The 19,942-nt window shown below is 42.1% G+C and overlaps 1 protein-coding gene and 1 long non-coding RNA gene across 2 annotated transcripts in view; one reads left to right on the top strand and one right to left on the bottom strand.

Moving 5' to 3' along the window:
- Nucleotides 1-19,942, bottom strand: part of RNF213 (ring finger protein 213) — a 118,575-nt gene that overhangs the window by 58,562 nt on the left and 40,071 nt on the right. Inside the window, exons 13-23 of the mRNA XM_081575766.1 lie at nt 16,699-16,921; nt 16,138-16,193; nt 14,869-15,022; nt 11,860-12,036; nt 8,066-8,155; nt 6,934-7,056; nt 5,941-6,121; nt 4,205-4,378; nt 3,670-3,819; nt 602-1,191; nt 107-269 (exon numbers count right to left, since the gene is read on the bottom strand). Of these exons, the coding sequence (XP_081431892.1) occupies nt 107-269; nt 602-1,191; nt 3,670-3,819; nt 4,205-4,378; nt 5,941-6,121; nt 6,934-7,056; nt 8,066-8,155; nt 11,860-12,036; nt 14,869-15,022; nt 16,138-16,193; nt 16,699-16,921 (2,081 nt within the window). The remainder of the gene's footprint in view (nt 1-106; nt 270-601; nt 1,192-3,669; nt 3,820-4,204; nt 4,379-5,940; nt 6,122-6,933; nt 7,057-8,065; nt 8,156-11,859; nt 12,037-14,868; nt 15,023-16,137; nt 16,194-16,698; nt 16,922-19,942) is intronic.
- Nucleotides 11,094-19,508, top strand: LOC145540715 (uncharacterized). The gene is made up of 6 exons (XR_014078518.1): nt 11,094-11,266; nt 12,009-12,215; nt 12,672-12,823; nt 13,806-13,891; nt 14,134-16,791; nt 19,366-19,508. It is a non-coding gene; the product is annotated as an uncharacterized LOC145540715 (long non-coding RNA).

Below are 19,942 nucleotides of genomic sequence, written 5' to 3'. Positions count from 1 at the left end.
TGCAGAACATGATCAAGGGAGCGACTGCCCAGAAGCTCAAGAAGACCATCCTGTGAACCATTTAAATACTCTCCAGCCTTCTGGCCACCACAGTGATGGACTGTACCTCTGAGAGCCTCCTGGACCCAACTAATGAACTCCTTTCTCTGGGACAGCTCCTTCAGACACTGACACCGAGTCTCATTGACATCCTGCAGAAGCTTTTTGGCACGCATAATTTGCTGGTTGATACGGTCCAGTTTTTCGTGGCGAAAGTTGTTCAAGACAGTCTAAGAAAGTCATCAAAGAAAGGTGTCAAAGACAGTCTCCAAAACAAGGCAGTATGTGGGCTGAAACTGGCTCCTGAACCCCCAAGAAGAACTGTGCTGACCATCCCAATAGTCCCTCCCACCAAACTTCTAAAACTGATACTAGCAGTCACACTACTGGTAAACAAAGGTAAAAACATAGCCCTTGGCATATTCAGGCATTGAATAAAATACAAATAACCCTGAAGGAAGCTGTGAAATCATCTTGCCCAGTTTTTAAAAGCCAGAGATCTGGGATCTTCCCCCTCCCCCAACCCGCCCCCAACCCCAGGAATCCCCAGTAAATAACTTACAAAGCTTAGTAAGGTGTGGAGAACACTGAAGTCACCAGTCAGGCCCAAATTCTCTTGGACCTTCAAGATGACCTTGGCTGAGTCGACAGCCTGATGCAGGTGATGGTATTCCTTGATCTGCTGGACTCGCTCCTTGATCCAATCCTGCTGGTCTCTGGGATACAGAGCACACATGATCTGGAGGTCTTCAGTTAGGTCACTGTATTTATTCACAAAGACCTTGAAGATGTCATCAATTTCCCCAAAGGTGACCTCCCCTGACTTCAGATCCTGATACAGTTTTATAAACCTTTTGAAACAAGGACAATATAAATATTTATACACCTCTTCAGGCTGAAATATCTCCGTTTCCAAATTGTCTTCTGGCTCAATCAGCTCCTGTGCAGCTTCTGTCCAGATGATCCGGAAGATGTGACTGTCCTTTAGCAAATATGCGTTTCTGGCCATTTCTTGGACTTCGGGGCTCAGGTTATAATGTGTTGTCCCTGTCGAGTTGAGGGAGGTGGCTGACAAAGTCACTGTCACAACTTGGTTTAATTTTTTCCCACTGAGGTCTTCCAAATGTCTTTCAGCAATCTCTCCAAAATCCACTTTTGAAATCATAAGAGAATGTCAAGTCAAACTCTATTCACAATATCATTTTATTTTACTTTCCTAGTTTTTACTCCCCTCACTGCTCTTAAGGAAATGCAAGTGAACACACGTGGTGGCATTTGTTCTCAGTGAGTGTCCCTAAATCTTGACCCTCGCCTTGCTCATCAGTTTTCATGACAAAGAAGGCTTTGCAACTTCTGGGTGAAGATGACAGTTTGAAATCTGCACATGTTTCCACTCCCTCCCCAAATCCTGCTGCAATGATAGAACTGAGATTGTTTTTCAAAAGCCATAAAGCAACAGGGCTGGGAAGTATAGAAAAGGAGACCACAGCAACAAAACTTTGGAACTTGAAAAGCAGATGTGTGAGGGTAAACAATGTTTCAAGCCTGAGAACTTGAGGTCTTAGCCCATAGTGGGGAAGCCTGAGATTCTGCCAGGTGTCTATCATCACAGAATTTCCCACATGCACAGACCCTGGCTGCACAGATGCTGGAATCTGGGAGGTGTTGATGAAATAAGGAGGACTGGGCTGAAAGTCTACATGAAAAGTCATCAAACAGGCTCATTTTCATCCCCACCCATTCCATCAGCAGGCTGGTGGCACTTCCTCCACCCTGGCATGCAACAGGTGCTTTATATTCTAGAGAGGATAACACAGAGGGCTCTCTGGGTTGGGGCCCTCAGGTACACAGCAGAATAAAGGCATTTCCAGACACCTACCCTTCGACAGGAAGCTAACGGTTGGTATGTGCCACTAAATTTGAGAAGCTAGAAAGGAGAAGAGAGGACACAGGAAGTAGAAGGAAGAACTGGGGCTAGATATGCATCTTGGATGCTGAGAACCCTCCAGCCCTCATTTCTGTCTTGACTCCTAGAGACCTGGCAGCCAGCCCTATATCTTCCAGGCAAGAGACTGGTGATCTGAGCAGCCCAAGAGAGAGGAGCTAAAGATACAGGCTATTTCAAAGCCTAACCACCCCACCCTCAGAATCCTCCACCAGGGTGTTAGTCCCCTCTCTTAATATAAACAGATAAAAAAGAATTCTAGACAGAGGGGCAAAGTCTTAAATATGAAAAATAGACATTAAAACATACCAAGAAATAAAAGCAACTTGGAGGAAAGAGGAAACTAAGAGAAAGAAAACCTCTATATCAAAAATATAAAAAATCTCAGAAAGATATGATACTATAACCATGAACCAGAACAGGATAGTATGGAAAAAGGATCACTCAAAGCAAAAAGAGTTCTTGTAAATTAAATACAAGTAAGAAGAGAAAGTTAAAAATTTAATGGAAAGCTTAGAAAGAAAACTTAAGAAATTGCTCAGAAAACAGAACAAAACACAAAGACATGGAAAATAGGAGAGAAAATGTATGGAAGTTAGATGACTATTACAGGAGCTCCAATATTCAACTGTGGATTCCAGCAAGAGAAAAAGTAATCACTTAACTAACACAAGAAGTTTCCCCAGAACTCAAGGACTTGGATTTCTAGATCACCAAGACTCACTTAAGTATGCCCAGTACAGCAGATGGGAAAGAGACCCATTCCAATGAACATCATTATGACATTTTAGAATAAGAGGGACCAAAAAAAAAAAATCTCAAGACCTTCCAGGGAGAAAATATGTCATCCACAAAGGATTAGAATCCCAACCGACTCTAAATAGTGACCCTGCAAAGACAATGGAGCCACGAACCCCAAATCCTGAAGGAAAGATCTGCACCAAACAACAGACCTCCTGTGAGGGCAGACGTTTTCAGACAAGCAAGAACTCCTGGGCCCCCTTCTCAGAAGAAACAGAGTGTGTATTTCACTAAAACACAGGAGTGAGAGCACGGAGCCATGAGATCCAGGATACAGATCCAGCCAAGAAGAGAGGCAAGATACCCCTAGGATTGCTTATCTCTGGTTTGGCGAGATTCTATCTGAAAAAGCAAATGGATCTCCTTTTGAGGACATTCAAACAGTTGGTAAAGAGTCTGGCATTGAATTAAAAAAATAAATACATTGAAAACAAAGCATAGGACAAGATAAGAATTTTAAATCTAGAGAAGACAGTTTGCACAAGAAATGGGAGAAAATCATGGCTTGGGTGTAAAGAGTGCATTTACATAGTCATGACATTTAAACCCTGAGGGCTGATGAAATTATGATAAAATTGGAGGGAAGGGAGATTGGAAAGGCCATGTGTATTAGACAGAAATTGGAAAAATAAGGATATCTAAATCCTAATTTTCCATAAATGATAATGTTTAAACCTGAAAAATCAAGAAGCAGGCTATTTAGAGCTATGTCAGTAATTACCAAAAAATTTTTAACTTTATTAAAAATTAACACATTAGAAAAAGCCTCCCCCCTCCAAGATAAAGGGCTGCTACTGTGACATGTTTTTAATCGTATTCTCCTTTGACCCTTCTCCCCTGCGGACCTTTCAATTTTGTTTATTTTAATACTTTAAGAATATCACCTTTTATCAGGTCTTTTACCCTGCCACACAACTTCAGGAGAGAGTCAACATTTGACTTCTCTTTCTTTAGAGTAAATAGTTCATTCTTCCTCAGACTCAGCACTTCCTTCATAGTGTGTTTTTTGTCTTGGGCTAAAGAACTTTTACTCCCTGGAAAAATAAAAGAAAGGAAAGGAAGTCAGTAGAACAAATATCCATTTTGTGGCAAGCCATTTCTCGAACCTCCCATGAATATGCTCCACATGCTGGGCTGTGTGGAGGGTGATGCCGGAGGCTGTATGCATGGCTACTCCAAGGCGCCCCCGTGTCAGTCAGTAGGAAAAAAAACAACCAGTACTCTCACGTGGTCAGTATTTTATCACTTGCCCTAATTTTCCTGAGGATTAGAAGCCGTCCCCCGACAACTTCCTGGAGAGAGACGCCATCATAAAGATGACAAACATCACCTCTCTATAAGACACACAAGCAAAGAGAGACGCTTCTGAGTTCCTAACTCCTCAGGAGCCTGAAGTCCACATCTCAACGTGATACTTACTTAACTGCCAGATGTCGAGGAACCGATCCATGTGTTCTAGGATCAGCTCCAGGTGCCCAACTAAAATTGTTCCATTCATGAGGTCAATTGTAACTTTTGTGAACACAGAGTCTGCAGTGGCCATCAACTTCTTGCCTTCCTCGGTAATATTTGCTAATATCTTCTCGTTGGTTCCTGACCAAGCCAAGAAGAGAGTTAAAATGGTAAGTACCCTACTTCCTTCCCACATTAATGGATTTCCAGTAACCTCCTATTGCTCTGTCCCAACTTTCATATAAAAAGCAAAGTCATTCTGTATTCCAAGGTATATTTCTCACATTCTTTAGAGGGCAGGATTTTCAAACATACTTAGTTTAACCCGCAGAAATTTCCTTTCCCAGTAATATTAGGATCATACATTTGGGTCATGTCATTAAAAGCAAATATAGAAGCTTTATTCACAATTGCAAAATTTTGGAAGTACCCAAGATGGTTTTCAGTAGGTGACTGGACAAACCGTAGTCTACCCACACAACTGAATATTATTCAGTGGTTTAAGAAGTGAGCTACCAAAAGGAACCTTTGATGCATATTTGTTAAGTAAAAGAAGCCAATCTGAAAAGGCAACAGAGAAAATGATTCCAACCATATCCCTTTCTGGAAAAAGGCACAACTGTATAGGAGAGGAGAGGGAAGGGATGAACTGCTGGAAAACAAGGAAGTTTGAGGGCAGTGAAACTATTCTGTAGGATATGGTAATAGTGGATGCACAACGTTAAACATTTGTCAAAATCCACAGAAAGTACAGGAGTAAACCCTAATGAAAACACTGGACTTTACTTATTAATAACATATCAATATTGGCTCATCAGTTATAACAATGGTACTGAAGCAAGATGTTAATAATAGAGGAAATTGTGTGTGTGTTGAGTGGGTAGATACAGGAATACTATGTACTTTCTGCTTAATTTTTCTGTCAACTTAAAACTGCTCTAAAATATGAGATCTGTTAATTTAAAAGACACAAATGGAATATTTTCAAGTGAGTAGCTTTTAATAGACAACAAAACAAGAAGGCCAAGTCAATCTTCTTATTTGATAACAACAACTCTGGTATGAGAGGAATTTGGGTTGTTTTTTTTCTAAGACCGTCTCAGTAATTTGATGAAATTGACACTCAAAATAATGTGTGGTGCTTTTGCATTAGATCTGAACCTATGACTCGTACATAAACCTGAATATAACATTTTTAGGGCAATACACGTTTCCCCTCTTTGGTCACAAACTCTGGGGTCACGGCGGGTAGAGGGTGGAAGAATCAGGCAGTACTTAGTTTTTGCTAAGGTCACCAGTACTGGACTGGACATTTACATGGATCTCAGAATAAGAGAGACAGGGCTTTAGATACAGACACACTGGGTTTGGATTTCAGTTCTTAACACTTATTATCGATGAGACCTTAGGTAAGTCACATTACACTCTCCATCTCAGCTCTTGGTCTGAGGTTACTAGGTCAAGGTTACTACGTCAGCCCAGTAGCTGGAGTATAGCAGGTATTCCAAGAATGGTGGCTTTCAGTGTTAGTTCTCAATTATAATACAAGATACTCTGAGCCTTCCTGGGTCCGTCCATCCAAGCTGCTTCTTTTGGCAAACATCAACCCAATCTAACTGACTAACAGGTCAAATACTCTGCCACCACTCTTGAGTCGGGAGGTACCACTGAACAGACGTCCCCAGCACCCTCCATGCACGTACCACACAAATCGAAGAGGTGCCTGATGTCTGGCCATGTGAGGAGGTGTTTCAAAACCCCACCCACGTCGACTACAAACTCCCCTCTACTTGTTGGCCAGGACTTGGTGATCACAGCAGACACAAGGTTGCCACATTTTTGCAAGTCATTATAAGAGATTTTCCCAAGGATACTGGTTTGAGACTATAAAAACATGAATAAAGAGAAGGCTATTTAGAAGGTTATATGGTTGATTTACTTTTTAATAAAGAAGCAAATTACCTACGCAACAGCATTTCAGAAGTCTCTCATAACTAGTTTTACAATGCCTCAAAAAACCAAAAGAGTAAATAAAATACTTAACTTTTCTGAGGTCATTTCCATTTTCCCGTCCACTGTCTCCTTAAGATTGAACACTGGGGATGTGGAAACAGGTACCCACAGACAGATACTGACACAACTCACAAGTTACCCCTCTTTTCTCTCGCTCAGTGTCATTTTTCTTGGAACTTTCACATTATTAAAAACATCAAACATAATACAAGTAACCATTAATATTGGTACTTTGGTATTTTTAACTGTAATTATTTTAATTACAACAACACACACATTTTAATTCTCTTCCTAAGTGAATTGATAAAATATTCTCAACTCTAAACATTTTTCTTCCATAATGCTTTGTTAACCTTTGGGGTCTTTTACTGCATGCTAAGCAAGCAATAAATCCAAGGGTGGGTGAGTTGGCAATGATAACAATGAGGCATTTAGGAAAAGCCTGCAAGATTGCTGGAGGTTATGTGTGAGCTGCTACAATGCAAAACAATAGCAGGAAGCCGAGCAGCATTTCATAGAATGGGTAGAGAGTTCTGGATTTCAGGGTGGGGGGGATGCCCAGACCCCATTCTTTGCTTGGGTGCAGAGTCTCGGAACCAGCAGTGCTTAATAGCCTTTGGCTGGTGATGTCAGAAAGCAAGTATGCATCCAAATGCGGTTCCTGAATGGGAAAGTTTGTTCACCTGGCAGACTGAGCCCACGGCTTCAATGGCACACATCTCAAAGCATTTCGCCACACTGTCTTCTGCACCTGTAGCAACCCAGTTAGAGTTGCAGAAGGCAGTAATCTGGAGGAAAGGCTTCTCCTGCAAGACGGGAAGACGAGGGTGTGAGAGGTTAGGGGTGCTACACTCTCAGACCCTGTGCAATGAAAACACCCTAGTAATTTTCACTTTCCTAGTGTTGCATGAGCTCCCCATTACTGTGGCCTTCTTCTGACCCCACGAGAAGCATGTCCTCCCTGCCTCTAACCATTAGACCAAAAAGGCCAAAATATCCACTTAGCAGAAAAAGCATCCAGCAGAGCAGCTTGCAAAAAACAGGTGAAACTGAAAGTGAAAGTCACTCAGTTGTGTCCAACTCTGTGATCCCATGGACTATACAGTCCGTGGAATTCTCCAGGCCAGAATACTGCAGTGGGTAGCCTTTCCCAAGGGGTCTTCCCAACCCAGGAATTGAACTCAGGTCTCCTGCACTGGAGTCAGATTCTTTACCAGCTGAGCCACAAGGGAAGCCCAAGAATACTAGAGTGGGTAGCCTATCCCTTCTCCAGCGGATCATCCTGACCCAGGAATCAAACCGGGGTCTTCTGCATTGTAGGTGGATTCTTTACCAACTGAGCTATCAGGGAACCCCACAAAAAACAGGTAAATTTTTTAAAAAGATTTCTTCCTTGCTTCTCTTTTCCTAAAAAGACCCACTTAACAATTACATATAAGACTCTCACGTGTTTTTAAAAAGCTGAATCTTCTAGGGTCACAGGCCTTAATTAAGAATGGGGAGCACTTTTGTGTTTTCCCCCACTTGTCACTGAGTTTAACAAGGCTCTTGTCACCAACAGGCCACTTAGAGCGAAAAGCACATAGGCTTAGTTAGTGCCTATCTAGAACTTCACACAAACCAAGGGTTCCCCTGGTGGCCAGAAACTGTGCCCTTATTCTTTTCTGGGATACCATCTGTGGTCAAACTATTAAGGCTGAATCAGAAACAGAGTCACCTGAACCCCATGCCCTGTCCATTCAAATGCAGTCATCACATGTTCTGGCTATTCCACGTGGTCTGGTTCCAAAAAGAACATCCCCTGCCTTTCAGTACCTGTTTGAGCCTCCCTTCCATGTCTCCCAGCAAGGATTTCTTCCAGTCATACTCCATGGGGAAGTTTATTTCCACCAGTCGCCTCCAGACCTGCAAAATCCACAAGTAAGGGACAGCCACTAAGACACCTAGATGCCACCGTGGAATTCTATGAAATAAGACGATTATGGTAAGAAAAAGAGCACAGTGCTTCGAGGACACGTGGGTTCTGATTCATTTTTGTCCAATTGTCCGCTGTGTCACTGGTAAGTCAGGGCAACCCACTTTAGCCTTATAAAGCAAAGGATCCTGACTGGGCCAGGTCACAACTACAGTCCACTACTGCTTTTCATCCAGAAAGGATTTCCCTCCATTGTTTTAATTTCAAAAAGTTTCAAACTTAAGAGAAAGTTGCAATAACAGCCTAAGGACACCCATGTACCTTCAGCTAGACTCCCCAACATTTAAAGTGGCTGCTTTATCTCTTTCTCTTTTGTGATCCCTTTAGTCTGTCTAGAAACAGGCACTGCCTCTGCTGAACCAGAGTTGCAGATGCCATGCCCCTTGGCCCCTAAGTCCTGCACAGGCATTCCCAGCCCCATGGCCCTTCTGCCACACACAGTAGTACAGGTGTCACTCTGAGGCCCATTCACTCGGGGTGACACCTTTCTTTAGGAAGGATCCCTGCCCACATTTTGCCATTGTTCACTAGTCAACTGACTGGGTCCAGGGTCCAACTGAGGGACACACGGCATTACCATGTCTCCTTTCTAGAGGAGTTCTCTGGCCTTTTCTTTCATCTTTTATGACAGTGAAAACATTTTTTTTTCTTTCTCATTATGATTTATTACAGGATACTGAAGATAGTTCCTTGCGTTATATAGTAGGATCTTGTTGTTTATCTGTTTTATACATAATGGTTTGTATCTGTTAATACCAAACTCTTTAATTTATCCTTCCCCCACCTGCTTTCCCTTTTGGTAACCAACAGATCTATTCTCTATGCCGGTGAGCTTATCTCGTTTTAATAAATAAGTTCATTTGTGTTTTATTTTCAGTTCAGTTCAGTCGCTCAGTTGTGTCCGACTCTTTGTGACCCCATGGACTACAGTACACCAGGCTTCCCTGTCCATCACCAACTGCTGGAGCTTGCTCAAACTCTTGTCCATCGAGTCAGTGATGCCACCCAACCATCTCATCCTCTGTCGTCCCCTTCCCCTCCTGCTGTCAATCGTTTCCAGCATCAGGGTTTTTTCCAATAAGTCATCGCATCAGGTAGCCAAAGTATTGGAGCTTCAGCATCAGTGCTTCCAATGAATATTCAGGTCTGATTTCCTTTAGGACTGACTGGCTTGATCTTCTTGTTGTCCAAGGGACTCTCAACAGTCTTCTTCAACACCATAGTTCAGAAGCATCAATTCTTTGGCATTCAGCTTTCTTTATGGTCCAACTCTCACATCCATATATGACTACTAGAAAAACCATAGCTTTAACTATATGGACCTTTGTCGGTAAAGTAATGTCTCTGCTTTCTAATATGCTGTCTAGGTTGGTCATAGCTTTTCTTCCAAGGAGCAAGCTTCTTTTAATTTCATGGCTGCAGTCACCATCTGCAGTGATTTTGGAGCCCAAGAAAAGAAAGTCTGCACTGTTTCCATTGTTTGCCCATCTATTTGCCATGAAGTGATGGGACTGGATGCCATGATCTTAGTCTTTTGAATGTTGAGTTTTAAGCCAGCTTTTTCACTCTCCTCTTTCACCTTCATCAAGAGGCTCCTTAGTTCTTCTTTGCTTTCTGCTATAAGGGTGGTGTTATCTGCATATCTGCTGCTGCTGCTGCTGCTAAGTCGCTTCAGTCGTGTCTGACTCTGTGCGACCCCATAGACGGCAGCCTACCAGGCTCCTCTGTCCCTGGGATTCTCCAGGCAAGAACACTGCAGTGGGTTGCCATTGCCTTCTCCTCTGCATATCTGAGGTTATGGTATTTATGTTGTATTTTAGATTCTGCATATAAGTGATAGTTTTTGGTATCTGCCTTTTTCCATCTGACTTACTTCACTTAATATGATAATCTCTAGTATGATAATACTCTTCTGGCCATTACTTATTTTGATACTCAAATTACCTCAGAGTTGGCTAGTGAGAGCCCCTGCAGGCTAGCTTCTGTTTCCTTTTTTTTTTTTTAATGTAATAATTTTAGATGAACAGAAATATTGCAAAGATAGTACAGAGAGTTCCAATTAACCCGAGTGCTAACACTTTATGAAGCCATAGTACAGTTGTGAAAACTAAGAAATTAGCATTGATAGATTACCATCACCAAAACTACTGACTTTGGATTTCACCACTTTTTCCCACAATCATTCTTTTGCCCTCCAGGGTATAACCTAGGATATCACCTGGGTCCTGTCTGCTTATGACATGTCACCACTTGATTTCAAGTACTTTTACTTTATGGTAATGCAGGGTGTTTCAGGCTAGCCTTGCACTTCTTCGGCCCCACCTTTAGAATCCGCTGTTCTTTCTAGAAGCACAGGGGTTTTTCTGTTTTGTTTTTTAGAGGGAATGGCATTTAGAAGTCATGGCTGAGTGTGCTCACAGACCTGGGTGTCACGATCTCTAGGCCCTTTCAGTGGATGGAGCTAGGAAATGTTGTTGCTTTTTAAATCATGAGTTCACACTACACCTCTAGCTCTTTTCAAACCATAGACCTCCTTTCCCCTCCCCTACTCCATATGTTCCCTTCTCCAATGAGAAAAAACCCAAGCTTCCAACAGCAGCAACCCCTGTGTCCATCTGTCCAGCCTTACAGTACACACAACATAGCTTCACACTTGCTACATTCATTCCACTGCCAACCACAAATCATCCAAATCAAGTTCAAGATTTATGTATGTTTTCTCTGTTTTGACCTTAGACTCTGCCCCTGTGAAGGTGAGTGGTCAGAGTTCTGGGCTCTGAAGTGAAGTGTTAGTTGCTCAGTCATGTCCAACTCTTTATGATCTCACCGACTGTAGCCCACCAGGCTCCTCTATCTATGGAATTCTCTAGGCAAGAATACTGGAGTGGTTGCCTTTCCTTTCTCCAGGGGATCTTTCCCACCCAGGGATCGAACCCACGTCTCCTGCATTGCAGGCAGATTCTTTACCATCTGAGCCAAAATACTGATGTTCTGGGCTTTGGGTGTTCAGATCAAAGATCTTCTCCCCTTGGGGTGGACAGGTAATGTGTCTGAATAAGGCTGAGATGTAGTGAGAGCTATCTGTTTTTGTTCATGCACAGTTTCAGTGATGTGATTTTATGATGATCTCATTAAAGTATCCCCGGAACACAACAGCCTAAGTCAGAGGGCCACTTGCTTGGTTTGTGTGTGGCACTTTCTACAATTTTGTCCTGGAGCCAACAGTCTTTAGGCCCTTCCTCCTCCTCCTCCTCCCCAGCATAAGATTCTGCCCACATCTCGGTTTCTGGAAGCCCTCCATGCCTCCCAACCTTTTGGGTCTGATTTCTAGTTTCCTCACGTTCAGATGTTGCTCGGCCCAGTTTCCCTTTCATGGAAGCCTTGCTCTCATCTTATTTTCTACTGTCAACATCATAACCTGACCCATAACCTCAGCACAGCATCAGACATGAATGCCCTTCCCCACTGGCCACTATGTCCCAACAAGCTCTGTCCCCCCGTCCCGCTGCCTCACCACTTTGTGTGGGGACCACAGTGCACCCGCCAGGGAGCCCGTGCCCTCAGTCCTGTTAGGGGAGCAGCTGCCCATTCTTGCAGAGGAGACCCCTGTGTCCCCTGCACTGGACTGGCTTACCTCAATCTCCTCGCTGTAGGCGAAGGTGACAGGTGAAAAATAAAAATACCCAGTCTGGAACATGCTCTTTTCAAAAATTTTCCGAAGCCAAGATTTTGTAGCAGCGAGAGTCCCCTGGAAGACCGTTTTTACTGAATTCTTCTTTCCAGTTTCATTTCCGGGCCCTCCTGCTGAATCCTGTCACCGCAAGAGAGAGAGAGAGGTTGAATCGACCCCACATGGCAGACCCAAAGGATCATCCAGATACTTCTCCACCCATCTCTGTGGCTGATGCCACCTGTGCACACGGCAGAGCCTGCATATTCACAGCACTTTCATTTCCCTGGCGTTTCATGGGGAAACACATGGGGGTCGAGGTAGGAGAAGCAGTGGCATGGATGCCCCCTCAAGTGACCCCAGCTAACTATAACAGAGGCGATGCTGCCTTGCCAACCAGTAGACCTCCTGGTTTCTGTGGAGAAGAGCCGACAGACAAGGGAGAAGGGTGCACCACGGGGTCAGAGCTTCCAGCAGCTCAGAGAGCCAAGCTCCTATAAACCCTGTCCCCGAGTGACGTGCTAGGGCCAGGAGGAAACCCACATCCCTACCCTGGCACTCTTTCCTTGAGGTTCTCCCTTCATTCCCACCCCCTGAAAAGCCCCCTTTCCCCGGGGTCAAGGGCTCTGGGATGGGGATGCCTCCCTCCTGCTCCCCTTCCCTTTCTCATCAGAAGCATCTTTACCACAAAGTGGATACAACCATCAGCCCCACTTAGAAAAAGGCCTCTCCCAGTTCTGATGTGTATTCTCTTTTGTTTCAACCGAGTCCCACAGATAGTGTAAATGTCAAGTCCCCCCAAACTGGATCTGCTGGTGTCACTCCCTCCTTCCAGAGATGGTTGGCCCAAGGACTAGAGACATGGTAGCAAGGCGGCTGCCCAAGGAGCTGATCACTAAGTGGGAGACCAGTACAATCAGTAAACACGGCAAGTAACAAGATGTGAAAGGCATATAAAGGGTGCTGGGGACTTCCCTATAGCTCAGATAGTAAAGAATCTGCCTGCGAAGCAGAAGACCCAGGTTCGATCCTTGGGTCAGTAAGATCCCCTGGAGAAGGAAATGGCAACCCATTCCAGTATTCTTGCCTGGAGAATTTCATGGACAGAGTAGCCTAGCGGGCTATAGTCCATGGGGTCGCAAAGAGTTGGACATGACTAAGCAACTAACACACAAAGGGTGTGTCGGGGGGCGGGTTCTCCCCTGAAAGATTCGGGGAACTCTGGGCAAAGTGTGAGGGGTAGGCTGGGTTATGTGTGGGCAGGGGTACAGCTATGCTGGGAGAAGAGCACACAGGATATGGGTGGTGTGGGCCAGCAACAGTTCTCAGCTGAAAATGGGACATGCTGGCCCAAACTGAAAGTCACCAAATGGGCCAGCAAATTCTCGAATGATCCAGAAACTTTAGCAAGGTGTGCGTTCCATCTGCAATCTGGCCCAGCCTAGACCCGGGCTCCATCTCCAGCCACGCTACCCTTCCTGCAGAGCAGCAGGCTCCTCTCCTCGCTGACACGCACACGCTGCTCGCTCACTCTGTGGGAACGCCAGTCCCTCCAAAGGCCCCGTGTTCCCAGGGCACCCTATGGACATTCCAGTTTAGCATTAACCCACTGTGCTGCAATTATGTGCTCACTGGACTGCCCCCTCCTACGCATCCCTGCTGCCAGGCACCTCTCTTCTCCATCTGGGTGTGCCCTGCAACCAGCAGATGATGGGCTGTAAGCGAACAACCCAAGCCTGAAAATCTTCTCTAAAACTTTTGCCTTTGCTCCTTGTTTTTCTCCACCTGATATCCTGTCAATCCTATCAACCCTTATATCGGCACAAAACCAAAAGCTTTTCAAAACCTCTTCATATACTTTGGTTTTATTTAATTTCAGTTTTGCAAAGCTTTTTGTTTTTATGGCACAGGTAGAGAATTTGGACCAGACTGTGGTTACACTAATCTGAGATCCCAACCAACGTTCAAGATAGTTATTTCTGCAGGGACATATACCGTAAGTGACTAACAAATTTCACATTTCTTGAACACAGTTTATCTAGAAGTTGGCACCTGCCTAGGATGGTTTAAATAATATCTACTTCAGGAAAAAGCAATCATCCTACCAATGTTTATTTTTAAATGTTCCCTCGGTATTTTTTTAACAAAAGAAAAGCTAAAAGGAACAAAGATAAAATACACACTTAAGTACATCACTAACATCACAGTTCTGACTTGTCAAATGGTCGGTCTAAATAGGAAATCATCTATCACCTTCATGTGGAAGCTCAAACTCAACCAGGTGAAGACCACACAACAATGGGAAAAAATGAGCTGTGGATACATGCAACATCACAGATGGATCTCAGAGATGTGCTGAGCGACGAAAGCCAGACACACAAATGGAAAGAGTTCCAAGACAGGTGAAACTACCCTGTGATGGTAGTAATCAGGAGAGTGCTCACACCGGGAGGTGTGGAGGGAGGGGGCACAGAACTCTGGATTGTTCCTGCAGCTTGATGCGGGAGGTGGTGCTTCTGTGGAAAGGCTCTGAGGTGTGCACCGAGGTATGTGAACCTTGCTACTGTATTTGAGTTTCAGTGAACAGGAAAAAGGCTCAGGTGGGAAAGATTAGGCATGAACATGCATTTGGGTGGGGAGATTCTTGCTTGAAGTCCTGGCCACTTGCTGGGCTCTTGAATTTACCCAGTCACAGCTAATACTCTACACTTGAACTCCTGCACTGCCTCCTTCCTCCATTCTTCCCTCTAAGGTAAGCCCTGGAGGGCAAGCACGCAGACCCTAGTTCACCAAAATAGCTTCATGAACAGAAGAAAACCCAGCATCAGGTATGTATTGACACACCTGATGGCGGAATCAGCCTCTCTGTCATTCCAGCAATCCTAGAATCAGCCTATCTCCTTTTTGAATAGAGGATGCCTCAGGTTCCATAGCTCTGCTGGGTACGGCATTATGTGTACATGTTCCACTTACCACTAGAGGTTTAAGTATAATAATTCTGCAAACAATCTCAGCAGATAAGGCAGGCATCTCATAAAACGTGTGGGCTTTTGATATTCTGCAGGTAGTTTCGTGAAGTTTCAGGCACACAGTCAAGTAGGACTGTATCAAGTGCTCCTCAAGAATCCTAACCCACAAAGAGTTGAGAGAAATGAATGAAGTAATTTAGGAGGAATTAGAAAACAGTACCCATTATTCATGACAAGTTCCTTCCCTTTAAAACGCCTACAAGGAAGGCATATAGTTGATCCCATATAGGATAACATCCAGAACATTTCAATTTATTTTGAACTTGTGACTAAGATAAAAAGGAAAAAAAGTCTTTTTGGATTGCCTGCATGGTCTGAACTATTTTAACAAAAGCAAGTTAAACTATTTCCAAGTGTATTCCTTTGTTTGAAAAAAATCTTAAGGATGGATATTACCAAAGATTCAAATACCACACAATTTTTTACAAAAAAGAATCAGTAAGCTACAGGGAAGGAAAAAAAGAAAGAAATGCTAGAAGCGTATGTCCTGTGCGTGAAATTTCTTTCAGCTCCGAGTGGACCTGCTTATTGGCTGATACATAACCAGAGCTGAGAGTTAGGGAGCTGATCAGAGGAGGGTTTAGAAGGCGCCAAGAGAAAGGAATTACTGGGGCGATTCTGTAATACACAGAATTAGATGGGGTCCATGAAGTCCCAGGTGCTTTGTGTTAATGAAGATCTGACACTCCCACCTCCATCCTGAACACTCTAAGAATTCAGGTGAGGCGATCCTGGCAGTGCTCCGAGAATCTAAAAAATTACCTTCTCTCCAACATTTGTTCAGTTTGTACACTGTGCTTCCAGGGTGTCAGAGTTCACACATATTTGCAGGAGCAAATGATTTCAGATCATTATGGAAAAGCTACCTTTGTATTTATTTTCAGCTTCTCCGATTTGCAAAAAAATCTGAAGACTAAATGCTGATAAGATGCAGGACACAAGCATGAATATGTAATATGATGATAATCACTTAAAAATAAATGACAAAAATGCACAGGAAAAAAAATCAGATGAAAATAAACTGAAATGTTAGCACCCGATTTCTATGTTTTTCTCTTTTAAAAAAAGTAGGATTATTACACCAATACCTTGAAAAAAGAAGTGGAATATAAATTAATTTATGGCCTTACATCAACGACAGCAAATATGGCATAAAGCCAATCATAAGGGATAACCTTGTACAAGAGAGATTACCTTTTACTTTTCTACTTACTTTTCCTGATACATATCCAGAAGGTGCAACAGCACTTTAAAAATATTCTCAATACTCTAGAGTGGGGAAGAAAAGAAAAAAGGGAAGATTTAATCATGATGCCACTATCTTTGCTAAAACAGAACCAAAAGAAAAAATCCAACATAATAAGGCATAATAATTTTCTTTCTATAAACAAGCTTTAAGGGGCTCAAGTACTAATCTTATACCTGTTACTATTAAAACTTAGGGTTTAAAATTAAACCATTTTTTTCCTCCCCAAAATGGGAAAAGACAATAGCAATTAGGAAGTGGACCAGCATGCAGGATAACTTCTAACCCTGACTTGCACAATCTCACATACCAAAAGGCTATTGTTTTATTGAATTTTGTTTACTGATCAGAATAAACTCAAGTAATTAACCCCTTACCCTAAGAAATATTGACCCTTCCCTGTTCTCTTATATCTAAGTGTTTTACCAGGTCAGGTTTTCAGAAAAGGAGAATCACAAACTCTGACTGATTAGTTCTTGACTTGCTTTTGTTAAGCAAGGTCTCAAGAGCCAATTCCAGACAACAAACCTCGAGGTTTCCTTTAGAGATTTCCTGAAGTCCTTCCAGATGATACCAAGTCCCTAGAAGACAGTCCAGGACACGTGGGGGAGACTGAGTCAGGTAATCGATGTGGTCTTCCATGTAAGAAGCCAGGTTATTCAGATGAAGCAAACTGAACCAGGATCGGAATAGACACTCATCCACATTCAGCAAATGTCTGTTCTTTTTCATTAACTTGAGTAATTCTTTCCTATATAAGGGAAAATTGGAACAGAAAAAAAAGATCAGCAGTGAGGTCCATAAAACAGATGAAGTTAATTAAAATTTATCTTAGAAGAGATCTAGAAAGTTCTGATTTCAAAAATAATTGAAATGCCAAGAACTCAATCAAATGAGAAGTAAACAATAACATTAAGAATTCAGCAACATGAATGAACTCTGAGGACATGATGCTCAGTGAAATTGGATACTCACAAATGAACAGATACTCTGATTCCACCTATGTGAGGTCCCTAGAGAAGTCAGATTCACAGAGATAGACAGCAGAGTAGTGAGGACCAGGGTCTGGTGTTGGTGGGAGAATAGACAACTGTTTATCGAGAACACAGTTTTAGTTTTACATGATGGAAGGTTCTGGAGATGAATGGAGGTGTCGGTCGCATTAACAGAGTGAATGTACTTCATGCCACTGAACCATACACTTAAAATGATTAAAATGGTAAATTGTAGGTTATGTATATTTTACCACAACAATAAAAAAATTCACCAAGAATTAAGCATTTTCAATACATGTATAGGTATGGTTAAGTCCCTTCACTGTTCACCTGAAACCATCCCCACACTGTTAATCTGCTATATCCCAATACAAAATAAAAAGCTTAAAAAAAAGGAATTAAGTATTTTCCAGCTTTATTGAAATATAATTGGCAAATGACACTGTAAGTTTAGGGTTGATTTGATACGCTTACATACTGAAAAATGATTGCCACAGTAACAATACTTGATACCTGCATCCATTGTGTCATCTAGTTACCACTTCTTTTCTGTGATGAGAATCTTCAAGATCTACTCTCTGAGCAACTTTTAAGTATACAATATAGTATTATCAACTAGAATCACCATGTGGTACATTAGCTCTCCAGAATTAATTTGTCCTCAGAATACTGCAGTTTGTACTCTTTGACAAACATCATCACTTTTCCCCACCTCCCAGCCCTGGTAATCACCATTCAACTCTCTGATCTTGTGAGTTTCACTTTTTCAGATTTCACATATGTGATATCATATCTATAGTATTTGCCTTTATCTGCCTTATCCCACTTAGCATAATGCCTTCAAGGTCTATCCATGTTTTGCAAGTGGCAGGATTCCCTTGTTTTCATGACTGAATAATATTTCATCATATATGGTGTGTGTGTGTGTGTATATATATATATATACATATATATATATCATATATACTCCAGTACTCTTGCCTGGAAAATCCCATGGATGGAGGAGCCTGGTAGGCTGCAGTCCATGGGGTCGCTAAGAGTCGGACACGACTGAGAGACTTCACTTTCACTTTTCACTTTCATGCATTGGAGAAGGAAACGGCAACCCACTCCAGTGTTCTTGCCTGGAGAATCCCAGGGATGGCGGAGCCTGCTGGGCTGCCATCTATGGGGTCGCACAGAGTCGGACACGACTGAGGTGACTTAGCAGTAGCAGTAGCAGTATATATGTATACACACATACACACCAGTTCTTCTTTATCCATTCATTTACTGACGGACACTTAGGTTGTTTCCACATCTTGGCTATTGTGAATGATGCTGCAATGAACATAGGGGTGCAGATATCTCTTTGAGATACTTATTTCATTTCCTTGGGAAATACACCCACAAGTAGGATTGCTGGATCATATGGCAAAAGTTCTTGGTTTAACTTTTGATGCCATTTTCCATTGTTGGTGTAACCATTTAAGAACTAAGCACGTTGATGCATGATGCCTTGGATTCTACAGGAACCCAGTTCAGGGAAGGTCTTTAAATTATTCTGTTCTGTAATACTGTCCTAGACACCTAAAAAGATGACAGTGTGAAAGAAAATACTGTACATCAGAGTGCCACAGAACTGACAGAGGTTACGAGAAACACATAGATAAAGCTTCACTACATACTAAAGGCCACTTTTGCTTGAAAGATACAATCTTTATGACCAATGCTAATGTTTGTCATTCCCCAGCTAAATTTCTTCTAGACAGTCAGTTTCCAGAATAAATGACCCTTGAAAGTAATTTAAAGTATATATAATTTTGTAAATAATCTTAATTTGGCTTTAATTTCAAAAGATTTCAATAATAGTGAGGAAGCAATAATTTAATTTAGCTTGCTCACTATTTCAATCCCTAAAATCCTATAGGCTAGATCCTATTGGATTGGTGAGAGCAGATGAGACTTGGAATAGTTTCTTTGACAAAAGACAAAGTAAATGCGGGATGTTATCTGTGCTTTGTAATAACTGCTAATATTAATTTTTGACTGAATTTGTATTTTTTATTTAATTTTTGTACTTAAATTTGATTTATAATTTTACTTTTACAGACTGTGCTTTCTGTGTCTTCTCTAAAAAATCTTTGCTTTCCTCAAAATGGTACTTCACTGCGTACCTACAGAGTGCAAAGCCACTGATCTTTTTCAATTCCACTTTCAGGAATTTATCTCGAGGAAATAATTGGACACGGAAAATTACAAAGAAGTGCATCAAAACATGCTTACAAAGCCAATGTGCAGAAACAACCCAAGTGTCCAGGAACCGAGAACTAGCTAAATAAAATTTGCAACACTAAGCAGTCATTACAATAGGTGTGTATTTACTGGCAAAAATAAAATCATTCATACAATTCATACAATACACTGTTAAGTGAAAAAAGAAAGTTGGAAAACAGAATAAAACAAGATAAATGATCTATTATAGAGGCAGGGAATGGGGGATAATTGGATGAAACCAAACAAAAGGCACAAATTTCCAGACATAGATAAGTGCTAGTGATGTAATGAATAACATGATAAATATAATTAACACTGCAGTGGGTTATACATAAAAGTTGTTAGGAGAGTAAAACCAAAGAGTTCTCATCAAAAAGGAAACATTTTTTTCTGTTTCTTTAATTATGCACCTATGGACGATAGATGTTTACTAAACTTATCATTGGTCATCATTTCATGATGTAAGTCAAATCATTGTGCTGTACTTTTAAACAGTGCTGTACCTCAATTATATCTCAATA

The sequence above is a fragment of the Giraffa tippelskirchi genome, chromosome 3, assembly GCF_054371585.1.
Source record: "Giraffa tippelskirchi isolate mGirTip1 chromosome 3, T2T-mGirTip1v1.2.pri, whole genome shotgun sequence".
Lineage (NCBI taxonomy): Eukaryota > Metazoa > Chordata > Mammalia > Artiodactyla > Giraffidae > Giraffa > Giraffa tippelskirchi.
Note: the sequence above shows the minus strand (reverse complement) of the source record. Positions and strands in the feature narration are given on the sequence as shown.